A 13,627-nucleotide genomic window follows, 5' to 3' on the forward strand; every position below is an offset into this window, starting at 1 on the left:
AGCGAAATTAACAGGCATATGCCATTTGTCACACCACGAAATTACTTTTAGAAAGCATGTACAGAAGTCCCCCAGGTTTTTCCTCCGAGATACTTGAATAAGTTAGCAATTTCTGTCAGCCTCATCTTCAAGTGGGCCACATTTGGGCCCTAGCAGAGGTCTCTATCAATGAATACGCCTAGAAATCTGTGCGTCCTGACATATGTTATGACTTGGCCATCGATTGATACAGCGTATGGTCTCATTGGCTTTCGACTAAAAGCAATCAATGCACATTTCACTGGCGAGATTTTCAGACCCTGGTCCTTGAGGTACACTGATACAACGTCACAGCTTTGTGAAGTCTTGCGCCTACCTGAGGCCTTGTCACGCCAGATGTCCAGACGCAGATGTCGTCAGCGTACATGAATAACTTGACCACACTTGGTAATCGTTCTACAAAACCAATGAGAACGAGGTTGAAGAGGGTTGGACTCAAGACGCCACCTTGCGGGACTCCACGATGCGTTGGGTGTTGGGAAGTTGGACCATCTGCAGTGTTCACAAACAAGGTCCGCCCTTGTAAATAACTGCGTGTCCAACAATACAGTTGCCCGCCTAGGCCCACTGACTCGATGGCTTCGAGGATGGCGTCATGTAGAACGTTGTCGTATGCTCCTTTTACGTCAAGGAACATAGCTGCAGATAATCGTTTACCTGCCTTTTGTTGCTGGACATATGTGATGAGATCTATAAAATTGTCGATCGCACATCGGTGAAGGCGAAAACCAGCCATGGCGTTCAGATATATCTCATAGTATTCCAGGTACCATTCAAGCCTGGCCAAGATCATTCTCTCCATTACCTTTCCTACGCAACTTGAGAGTGCGATCGGTCGGTAAGAGGCAATGTCCAGGGGAGATTTGCCAGGCTTAAGGATCGGTACCAAGCGGCTAATCTTCCAATCTTGCGGAACGACGCCAGCTTGCCAGGAATCGTTGAAGATGTTAAGGAGTGCTTCTCGTGCCCGTTTACCAAGGTTGCACAGCATCTTGTATGAGATGTCATCCGGGCCAGTTGACGACGACTTATTACATAATACGAGCGCCGCATCGAGCTCCTGTGATGTAAACGGTAGATCCATGCGTGGGTCCCGTGAGTGAGGGATATGATTCACTGTATGTAGGCTTGTGTACGCTGTCTGGCCCACGGTCATAGCGCAGAAATCTTCTGCTACCTCAATTTCATGCCGGCGATGAAAAAGTGCAAGGGCTTTGAAGGAAAAACGCTTCTCTGGAACAGAACGTAGGCCTCGCACAATTCTCCATATCTGAGACAGTGGTTTATGAGGATCTAGCGACGCACAAAATTTCCTCCATCGTTGGGTGTCTAATTTGTCAAGGCGCCGTTGTATCTTCTTTTGGATGCGCCGGGCTGTCCGTAGATTGTCTGTGGAATTGGTGCGTCGGTATCGTCTTTCGGCACGACGGCGTATCGCAAGAAGTCGCTCCAGCTCGAGGTCATATTCAGAGTACTTCGAAGAGCATATTATTTTGCGCATAGTCGCATGTGCAGTTTCCTTAATAGCTTGCTGAAGACCATTGGATAGGCCTTCTTCACAAGCATCCTCAAGTTGAGTTTTGAACACACTACAATCTATTCTTTGTGTTGTGGTAGAGGAGTACGTGTTCGAAATACCTTTAATCTTCAGGTAAGTGGGGATGTGGTCGCTTCCGTGTGTTTCAAGGTCCAAAAACCACTTTACCCGTGTAGCAAATCGGCGTGAAACAAAGGACAAATCAAGGCAGCTGCTATATGTAGTGCCTCGTAAAAACGTAGGACTGGCGTCATTCAGAAGGACGAGACCATGGCTGGAAACCAATGATGCTAGACGTCGTCCCGTTGAATTAAGCCTTGACCTTCCCCAGATGGGATTATGCGCATTGAAATCCCCGGTGATAACCCACGGACCCGGATGTGCCCTTAGTATGCCGTCTAGTTTGTTGGCGTCGAAATGACTTGACGGGGATATATACACGCCTAGAAGTGCGAATGTCACCTTTCCTTTTTTAACAGACAAGCACACATACTGATTGCCGTCGTGAGGTTGCACTGGCTGGACGACGTAAGTAAGCTCCCGGCGAATAAATACAACAACCTTGGTACTTTCGATGTCACTTGAAGAGAAAAATGACTCGTAGCCGGATAATCTGATTGGGTGCGATAATTTCGGTTCACATATAATCATGATAGGAAATCGGTACACATGAACAAACTGGCGAAAATCAGATATGCGAGATCTCAGACCTCTTGCGTTTCACTGAAAAATCGACGCTTCTCTGACCTCCTCACGGAACGACTTGTGATTGTCGGCCATGGCTTTACTGGAGGCTTGCAAGGACCGGACTCAGCGCGTCCAGCACCAGTAGGCCGCTCTTAGCAGTTGGCGTATCGATGCTTGTCAGAAGGCTTCTGATGACACTCACAATGGATCGCAGCATAGGAATAACTTGACGATCTGCTTTTGGAGCCTCGTCATCAGCAGCATTGGCTTTCACTGGGAGCAGAGAGCGGAAAGGCTGTTCGGAAGGCCGTGCGTTCGCAAGCACCGGCCAGTCTTCAGGGGAGAGAGGCTTCACCGGTGGAGGTATTCTTGTACTCTCTGGCTTTCTACTGGATGTTGACGGTGGTGTAGACCGAGGTGGTGCATGAATATCACCATGACTGGAGCGCTTCCGTCGGTGGCGACGTCGACGCCGGATTTTCTGTGAAGCTTCTCTATGGGTGGAGTTATCCCTGACCATTTCTTTCAGGATACCCATTTCTTTCTTGAGTCTTGGGCATTCCTTAGACGTGGCCTCATGCGTACCTCGACAATTGCCGCACCTATAAGTTGTTGCACAACAGGTGTCTACCGTGTGCGCCTCCGCGCACCGGGGGCATACGGTGGAGTTCACACAGATGCCCACGACATGACCGATCTTGAAACACTTGTGGCACTGAAGCGGCTTTGGGACAAAATGCCGTACCACATGCCGGAAATGTCCCACCTTGACGTGCGTAGGGATTGAGTCGCCCTCAAAGACTATCTTAACGCAGCGGCTGTTCCCGAGGCGGCTTATATGCTTAATGACCACTCCTTCGTACGCCGGTTTTATCAGAACGGGTAGATCCGTGTTTGGGATTGCCAAGTCAATGTCGTAAATGACACCTGCAGTGCAGGTCCTAGTCATCGGCTCGTACTGCTCGTACAACCGCTCGTACTTTGACTCGGCTCGTACAACCGCTCGTACTTTGACATCTCCAAACTCTGTCATCATTCGAAGCTTCTCCAGCGTGTCTGCATGTGTTGTGTCAACGGCTAAAACGTTCTTACGTGTGTTTAGCTGGACCTCTTTGATTTCATTCTGTGCTATTCCCTCAAGAACATTGGAAATGGCTTGCCTGTTCAATTTTCGAAGGCTGGCGGAAGGATCCACGGGCATGAAGAGAATGGTATGCGGCCAGCGTTCACTCCTTGCCTTGACGGTTGACGTGCTTGCTGGTGATGACGTCTTGATGAGCCTCCTTTTGGTCTTGCGGCTCATCACAGACACGAAGCTGCCATCTGATGAGTCGTCGCCGTCGACTGAGTAGATGTCCGTGTCTTCACTGGAGCTCGTTTCCTTGCGGAGCTTACAATTGTTGAGCTGTAGCCAGATGGGCCAGCAGTTCGTTCTTCGTCCATGGGCACGAAAGCAGGAGCATCTCTTGAGCCGTCGATGGTGATGGACCATGAGCCTTGAGCCACAGAAGAGCTTGAGGGCGCTGACATTTGACCACGTGGGCCTGTAGAAGTCGCCGCTGCCATCGCCACAAGGCGGGACGCAGAGAGCGTCCCAGGAATCGTGGAAAATCGTGAAAATCGTGGAGGCTCGGAAGCAACTCTTACAGGTTGCCAGGTGCCAGAAGCCTACGCAATGAATGCTGTCGCAGGCGCTTTGATGTTTCTCCTGTCAAATCTGTTGTACCAACGTCACTGCCTGAAAAGCGGTACAACAGCCCACAGACTACCAGCTGCCGACAGGAAACTACATCAATTTGTAAAGAAAACCGGCATGATGTTCAAGAAGCACTACCACCTCAGTAGGTCCTAATACAACCACAGCAACGCCGGCAAAAGTGAGTCCAAGGATTAGAGACACTCCAGCGGATACACCAACAATGACAATGACGCAAAGCGAGCCTCTTAAAGCAAACTCAAGACGTGAGGCATATACGCACAAGGTATCGGCGCCACAAACGCATTTGGCACAAGAGATCAAGACTGCGCCGATGATTACAGCTCCGAAACCACAGAAAACGACGAAAGAGACGAAAATGCATCATCTGTGCAACGCAGAGACTAAGACACCATCGCACTCGCAAACTGGAAGCACACCGTCTGTTCCCGCCGCAGCAAACAATTCGACGCCTTCGACATCCGAACCTGAAATGCTACAGGGACTCTTAACCTTGTCCGTTCCTCGCAAGAACTCAACCAATGTCATCACCAGTGCAGATATCCATGGTGTGCTTATGCCATCCAGGACGCAACAGTCAGCCTCGCCCACCAGAACTCCAGCACTTACCGGACTGCTGCACTCTCCTGTGAAGCTATAGTGTGTTTACAGTAACTTCCTGGGACATGGACGATCTTCCCTTTATGACAATGTTCACTTTTAAGCCGTGCATGCTCAGTTTTAATTTCTGTTTGTCTGACGTGACCTCTTTCGGGGGGAGGGGAGTCCTGTGACGTAAGAAGGCAGGGATGGTTAGGAGAAATAGAAGAGAGAAATAGAAGTCAGAATGAAATAAACTTGGGGTATGAGCCAGGGCACGTCTCCCAGTCGTCGTAGCGTCACACACACACACACACACACACACACACACACACACATACACACACACACACACACACACACACACACACACACACACACACACACACACACATATATATATATATATATATATATATATATATATATATATATATATATATATATATATATATATATACATATATATATATTTATATATATATATATATATATATATATATATATATATATGTACTAGGAGCAAAGGTGATGCGCTTCCGCTGATATATATTTTTTTATCATATCATCATAATCCAACCAGACGCGCTTGGTAGACCGAATACTGCACTCAGAAAGGAAGCGTAAATCGGACACGGAAATAACGAAGTGTCTGGCACAGAGATACCTCCCTTTGAACACAACCCGGCCTCCTTCTGGCTACGCGCAATACACGGGATCACCAGCCTTCGAATTGGACAAGCCCTTCCAGGAAGCAGAGGTCCGCACCATCTTAAACAATCTTAATGGTAACTCCAGCCCGGGCCCGGATGGCATTACAAACAAGACACTACGCAATTTAGACGATGACTCTGTCACCTACCTCAACAAAAACATCAATCGTATTTGGGAGACGGGAACTTTCCTTGAGCAATGGAAAAGGGTGTCGGCTATTCTCATACCTAAACCTGGCTGGAGTCCCAGTTTTAGCAACTTACGACCCATTTCACTGACGTCCTTTATAGGCAAGGTCGCCGAGCATGTCATCAACGATTGAATATCAAAGCACATAGAGAAGACTAACCTGTTTCCGTACAACATGGTAGGTTTTAGACCACACCTATCCACTCAGGACGTCATGAAAATGCTGAAACATCACATCATAGATCAGGAGACAAAAGACGTTAGAGCTATTCTCGGTCTTGATCTCGAAAAGGCCTTTGACAATGTCTCGCACTCCCACATACTTGCCTCAATCTGTTCTCTCAACTTAGGAGCCAACTTTCACAAGTTCACCAGCTCGTTCCTCAGGAATAGAAAAACCACTATACAGCTTGGGGATCTCAAGTCTGAGCCCTACGATCTCGGTTCCTTCGGCACCCCGCAGGGCTCAGTCGTCTCCCCACTGCTTTTTAACATTGCAATGTGCGGCCTTGCTGCAAAGCTCTCAAACCAAGAAGGCATCAAGTTCGTCATCTACGCGGACGACATCACCATATGGAGTGTCGGTGGCTCGAAGGGCTTTGTGGAGAGCTCCCTTAAAGAGGTGGTAGGCTGTGTTGAAGTCTACATAAATGATATGAGCCTGATTGATATGTGGGGTTTAACGTCCCAAAACCACTATATGATTATGAGAGACGCTGTAGTGGAGTGCTCCGGAAATTTAGACCACCTGGGGTTCTTTAACGTGCACCCAAATCTGAGCACACGGGCCTACAACATTTCCGCCTTCATCGGAAATGCAGCCGCCGCAGCCGGGATTCGAACCCGCGCCCTGCGGGTCAGCAGCCGAGTACCTTAGCCACTAGAATGATATGAGCCTCAAGCTCTCGCCAGCAAAGTCTGAACTTCTCTTATATCGACCCACGAGACGGGGACTCAAACCAAAAAACTGGCAACCACTGGTTGACATCGACATTAGGCTGCACACGGCATCGGGGCAGCGTATTCCAAGGGTGGACTTCATACGCGTTCTGGGCATGATTATCGAGGCTAATGGACAGAACGGCCGCACGATCGACCGTCTCACTTCTAAGGCGGAAGGGGTCATCCGACTAATCTCACGCATTTCCAACAGTCGGGGTGGTCTTCGAGAGCACAACCTCCTCACACTATTCCATGCATTCTTGATGAGCCACATAAGCTATGTCGCATCTATGCACCGGTGGCAACTCCGTGAAATAAATAAATTGAACATCCTCATAAGGAAAAGCATCAAAAAAGCTCTTGGCATTCCTATGCGCACAAGCACTGAGAACCTTATGAAACTTGGAGTCCACAACACGCTTGAAGAAGTTATCGAGGCTCAACCAACGGCACAGGTTGTTAGGCTTTCGATCACACCAGCGGGGAGAAAGATGCTGGTTGACACTGGAGTCAACCCCCTGACGCTCGAAGTGCTAAATACGCCACTCGATGATTATATACGCTCTCGCATCAAAGTTGGCCCCCTTCCACGAAATATGCATCCACAGTACAACGCGGGCAGGCGTGTCGCTCGAACCTCCTCTTTTTTAGCTCAAGCTCACAAACACTCGTCTGTTTCATGCTTTGTTGATGCCGCCCAGTATGGCGTTTCCGCTCGCTTTGTGGTAGTATCCGTAGATACTAAGGGTCAGATTTTATCCTCGACGTCGGTTCGAACCACTTCTTCTTACAAAGCAGAACAGATGGCTATTGCACTAGCACTCCTTGATCCACAAAGGACTGATATTTATACGGACTCTAAATCCGCTGCTAGGGCCTTCGCTTCTGGTTCAGTGTGCAAAGGAAGTTTTGAGAATTCTCGCTCACAAGGAACTCATCCACCACACAATTATTTGGTTCCCTGCTCACCTTGGCTTGAGGGTCGGAGGCCTTCCCAATGTCAACGAGCTAGCCCACTCCAAGGCGCGAGGCTTCACCTACCGCGCCGGGAGTTGTGCTTCTCAGACAGAGGAGTCAGCCCCCAGCCTTCATTTTAGAGACATTTTGACTACCTTCAACGAGATCACGAAGCATTATCAATTAGGCCGTAGGTCCTTTCCATTGCCACACGAAAAGTTGTCTAAGTCACAGGCAATCTATCTCTCTTCGCATGCTTCAGACGGGAACCTAACCTAGCCTCGTAACCTATAGCCATTACTCCGATATTTCAGAACTTTTTCCGGACTGCCAGAATTGCAGTGATTTTAACCACATGCTCTGGAGGTGCCCCTCTTTACAAAGAAAAAATGAAAAATTTTCTGAGAACTCCTTTCATTTAATGCTCACGAGTCCGGTTCTCATACAACAACTCAAGGCTGTCCAGAAGGCCCACGATGCGACGGTGAGGCTGGGCCTCCCCGTCCCAACGTGGGAGCGGCCCGCGATGCTACCCCTATAAAACGGGGGTGGAATCCTTCAGGACCCTAATAAAAGTTTTTCATCCATCCATCCATATCATCATCATCATGTGTGTGCGCGCTTGGCCTCCGACTGCCCGTTCGCTGCTGAGCCGTTGGGCTGAATCAACGCCGTCTAAACCATGACGTCATGAGCGATGGAGGTGGATTGTCAGACTTCAATCGTCTCCCAGCTCGCTATACTCCCGAAGCTTCGTGCCGTTGTCAGATAGGAAGGAGACGCGGCGCCGAAGCGCTTTGTCCCAGAGTCACACTTAACTCATCAACCCATCATCATCCTACGCCTCTCCCGGCACTGCCTCCCCCCCAGGGTCGTGTGGGGGGGACGTTTTGTTCAGGCCACCCTTCGCGCCCAATGTGCAGCGGCATGTCGCAGATTGAGCCTGCCGGTGCTGTTGCCATCTCCACCCCGCCGTCGCCTGCCACGCCACCTGTTTACGTACAAGGCCACCAGCGCAATCATCCTTTCTTCGCCTGTCATCGCGGGGAAGACATGAACAACTGGCACGGTGAATACAGCCACGAGATTGTTGCACTCAGAAGAACTTCTCAAGACGCTTGCGGTGGCGGTTTCTACGGGTACAGGTATATGACTTGGACATCATTTATAAGCCTGGTAAAAAACACCAAGACGCCGCTGAGGCCCATTACCGCTTCCCACTCTCACCTATCCAGCCCAGTGCCGGTCGGAGTTCGGCTGTCATTTATAGCGCAACGCCGCCGCTCGCCTCAAAAACCAGCTTATCTCGTACGACAAGCCCAGATTTCGCTCCTGCTAATGGTATATTCCGTACTTCATACGTAGTATATACCACTTCTTTGGAGCTTTCCATCCGCCTAACGCGTGGCTTCGTCGTCAGCCCATGAAATTTAGGCTAGAGAACGGTGTTCTCTCCGAAAACATTTACTCGTTTTATGGTGAGTGCCGGGTTCCAATGCTACCACTCTTTCTTCGACTTGGCGTGCTTGAAGCCTTCCACAACGACTAGACTGCAACCCATCTAGGTTTTCAACGAAACTCACGACCTCATTCTAAGTCGGTTCTAATGGCCTGGCCATTCTACTAGCTCAGCACGGTACGTCAATTCCTTTCCATAACAGCGTTAACAGTGTTGTAAAGTTTCGAGATCTGAGCCAGCTGGGCAACAGCAGCCGATATGGCGCTCCAGAATGCCATTTGCGCTTTTTGGGTGTCGACTTTTACGGCCCTCGTCTGGTGGCAAAAGATGCAAAGTGCCCGTCGTAGACCACATGACACGCTACACTGAGACAAGCTCAGTGACTACTGTTAGAGCTTGGAAAGTGTCTGATTTCATTCTTCACGTACTATATCTGCGCCGTGAGGCTCCTCGTGTATTGCTACGTGACAGAGGAAGGGTATTCCTATAACAACTCTTATATAGAGTACTGCGCGCTTCTAACACAAAGCACAGGAGAGCTTCAAGCCACCACTCTCCGACCAATGGTCTCACCACAAGATTTCATCTCAATTTTGCTCGTGTAAAAGCCGTGTACATCGATCGGCAGCATCGAAACTGGGATACACTTATCCCATTCCACCCCTTCGCATATGACACGGTCATTCAACACACCTCCAGAAGGGCGTTCCCGTACTTTTTTCTAGATGTTTCTATTTCGGACACCAATTTCAGTCATCGCCATCTACCAGCGATCAATACATTTCAAGATTAGCCTGGCGTCGCCATCATGCTCAAACGAACACGAAAAAAGACAAGATCTCAAGATCACTGATGACGCAGAACGAGTAATATTTTTTTTGTAATATTTCTGCCTGATAACCAGGTGCTCTTGTTCACGCCTATTTGTACAGCAAGTCTCTGAGACAAAATACAGCCACGCTTCATCGGGCATTATAGTTATTGAGATGACTTCGCCAGTTAACTATTGTGTCACTCCGCTTGTCGCCCAACCAGACCGTTGTCAGTGCAGCACAGACGTGCACGTTTCTCGCATGAAGCCTTTCACGCGACGTTCTTCGTCACTTTCATTTGCGACAGCCAGATTGGCCGCTTTCATGGGGGAAATAAGTGTGAAGATTTGTTATGTGCTTATGCGCTGCTTCTCATGTATGCCTAATCATAAGTATTGTCATCCGTCTGGCTCCTTGCCCTCCTCTTTCTCTCTCTCTCTCTCTCTCTCTCTCTCTATATATATATATATATATATATATATATATATATATATATGGGAAAGAAGTGTATACCTTAGGGCTCGTTTTTCCGTGTTTTGACTCATTATTAATAAGATATAACAGACAATAATGCCAAGGAACGTAGAGGGGAATGTATTAGAACCAGTGTAGAATAAATAAGAAGAAAGAAAAGCGGGTGAAATAGTATATTGAAGTGAGCAGTGTATATATATATATATATATATATATATATATATATATATATATATATATATATATATATATATATATATATATATATATATATATATATATATATATATATATATATATATATATATATATATATATATATATATATATATATATATATATATATATATGTGCAAGCGAATAGCGAATGTTGTAACTTCTTCTAGTTTGCTGTTGTGACACGCAGATTCTGTTTTTAATCGATCGCTCTTGTATAACTTTTTTTTCATCTTCCACATTAGGACAAAATAAGAGTTATCTGCTTGTGCTACAGGACTATCCAGTTACGCTACGTGTTTCGACATTTCGACATGGTAGGTATTTTGTTCTGGCGTGATTCATATCATAAACACCAAGAAATCTCCTCTACTCCCAGTCGCCTACACTCCTATACTGGAATGTGTATATTTGCCTGCGTATTGCTGCCACCACAATACCGTAATGTGCGCTAGATATATTTTGATCGCTATACCATTTCGAAAATGCGGTTCAGGCACAGCATACGAATATATCGTGTGTCATAGAACAGCTTCACTTATGTGGAACGCGAAAAAAATAAAAGTACGTTGACGTGAAAAAAAAAGAACAACATGTGCATGAGAATTGCTAAACAAATTCGCCACAAACATATACCTCAGCTTAAAAAGCATATAGTGGCAGTAATCTATTTCTAGTGTTAACAAATCACGTGGCACGGTTGTGTTTACACTAGCCAAGATTATCTGATTTTGACTACGGTAAACGTTCTTTAACTACAGTGAATATTTTACAAGACGTGTTGGTGTTTGGAATCATATTATTGCTTCATCATGCTAGATAACGTTCGATTCTACACATTGTTTTTTTATAATTTCAGGACCCGCGTTATTTGTTTCTTTTGTGTCATTAGCATTTACTTTTTGGCAACATTATTAAATGTAGGGCTCTAAGGTACATTTTACTGTGGTCAGGTGATTAAGTGACTACACCGAATAAGAAATACTCTTGTGTTCATCTGGCTTGTAGATAACCGTTGATTAGGATGGCGCACATAAGTTTTCTACCGTTATATACCACACTCATCTGCAATCAGGAAACCATCTCTGTTCATAACTGCGTACACTGCTTGTTACAGCGTCGTCAACTGTCACAAGTCAGCCTCCTGAATAACACAGACCGAAATGAGAAAACATGAAAATAGCGTATAAATCAGGCTCTATGATTTCTCATAAATCTAGAAAAATGCAATAAGCGCTATCTGGCAAAATGTTTCACGAGCTTTGATTTAAAAGGGAATTTGAAACGTTCGAAGCGCTTTTGAAAAGCTGGTAAATATTCGTCAAAAGGATTGCACCTTCATGAGCGCCTGAGGCCTCCTAAAGTCTGCTTGCGTCTATAACAGTAAGCTTCAGGTTGATATATCAAACTAAGGATTCTTTAATTTATATATTTGTGTGGGTACGCGTATGTGTTTGTGCATTATTACCCTCTGATATATGAAATTCAATAAGTAAGTCCGTGTGTTTTTTTTGTCAAATAAATTTCACCTGAGCAGTCAAAAGTTTTAGAAGGATCATGGTATAAAGTGCTATAGTTGTGATTGACAAGATAGAGGAGAGTGTAAAAAAATTGAAACTGGCAGCTTTATCAGTTCTTGCTTGCCGCAATATTGCACTGTGAAAAATTTACATAAATGCAAATCAACAGCCTTTAAAAAAGGTGAATCTACACGAAAAGAGAAAAAAAAGGTGGGAATACACGACTATCAGCAAAAATGCGACGCAATCCCATCGCAAATAAAATTATAAAAAAACTGCAAGATGTTATGTGGCAAGATTGAACACCGAATAATGCTGAATTCCAAGTTACAAAAAAGCTCGGATAAAAGCCAAATTCTGTCGAAAAAATGAATTGCGATGAACACTCTGTTTTTAAAGTAAAATAAACTTCAAAAACACGAAGCCTAGGACACAGGAAAGCATAAGCCAATTTGAAAACATTAAAGTTTGTAATGCCCCTTACATATGCACAGGCTTTGTACTTACTCGCGTGAAAGTTTGATCGGTAGACTGATGTCATTCCGTCTACGTTAGGAATTCTGCGAAACCCAATATTGGAAAGAGAGAGGTCAATGTTTCCTCTTCCTCCATTACCAGGGCAGGGTAAGTATTTCATTTTCCTGATTTGTATCAATATAAAGAGAAACTTTATTTGCATGCCTTGACCCGCGACCTTATCTGTTAAGGATTGGAAAATGTAGCGGGAATACAAAAGTAATGTACAACTAAGGCACGTTCCGTTTATCAAAGTTAGAAACAGTGCACCTCGATACCCATGGAAATGCTCGCAGAAAAAAAAAACTGCAACTACTGAACTCAGGACCACGCGAACAAAGAAAGCATCTTACTTCGCTATGTTAACACAGCGTGATTGGTGAAGGATTGTTTTGAAATAGAACATGCACCCCGTTCCTATTTGTTTACATTTGCCGGATCACGTTTTTACGATGCTAGCGTTTATTCTCGGTCTTTCTTCATCTTTCTGTCTACCTCTAACCACTGAAATCCTCCTCACCTGTCCAAGCTAATGTTGACGTACTTGTTCTTGTGGAATGGTTATTATACCTGAAATTTCTCTTTATTTGATCCTTCTTTATATAGGACAAACTAATGATTACACTTGTGCACTTTTTAATATTCAGAATAATTGTTAAATTGCATGATGTTGAATGCACTGGCAAAAGCTACATTGACAAGGTAGCAATGCGAGACATTCCCGATAATTGTCATTTTAAGAAGTTTTATATTAAGCACGGCAACAACCTCTGGCCTTTTTTTTTTCAAGTCGTTTTGACATGTAATAGCACTGCTTGTTTGACTGTGTGCGGGCAATTGAGAAATGCGAGACCTGTTCTATGAGTTCACATTGCTCCACAGTGTACGTTTTCAGTATAGTGAACCCAAATAATTCAAGTTCTCCAAATAAGCCAAGACAACACGTATTGGGACTCGCATCCATACACGCCTTTTCAAATCAAGCCCATCCTTCCCATTCGCATGTTTCCGCAGTGCTGTCTGAAGCTAATATGAAGCACACTCTACACAATCAACGCACATTTTCACTTCCTTCAGCAGATGTATACATCATCTTTTTTTAGGCATGAAGGATCGGTAATCTACCAAGAATCTGCATATGCTTCACGTGCCTTTGTGGGATCCAAGATATTTTTAAGATGTTTTTAACAAATAAGAGGACCAGGAAATTTACCATTCATAAGAGCATAGCGGCCTGAACACTAATTATATCAAGAAAGTTGAGCTACC

General features: G+C 45.5%; 1 protein-coding gene across 7 annotated transcripts in view; it reads left to right on the plus strand.

Annotated features, from left to right (window-relative positions):
• Window positions 1-13,627, plus strand: part of LOC119165863 (uncharacterized) — a 91,024-nt gene that overhangs the window by 18,045 nt on the left and 59,352 nt on the right. For all 7 annotated transcript variants that reach the window (XM_037417888.2, XM_075870576.1, XM_075870575.1 and 4 more), the window contains exons 3-4: window positions 10,568-10,639; window positions 12,398-12,466. In XM_037417888.2, the coding sequence (XP_037273785.2) occupies window positions 10,568-10,639; window positions 12,398-12,466 (141 nt within the window). The remainder of the gene's footprint in view (window positions 1-10,567; window positions 10,640-12,397; window positions 12,467-13,627) is intronic.

Source organism: Rhipicephalus microplus, chromosome 8 (genome assembly GCF_043290135.1).
Source record: "Rhipicephalus microplus isolate Deutch F79 chromosome 8, USDA_Rmic, whole genome shotgun sequence".
NCBI classification, from domain to species: domain Eukaryota; kingdom Metazoa; phylum Arthropoda; class Arachnida; order Ixodida; family Ixodidae; genus Rhipicephalus; species Rhipicephalus microplus.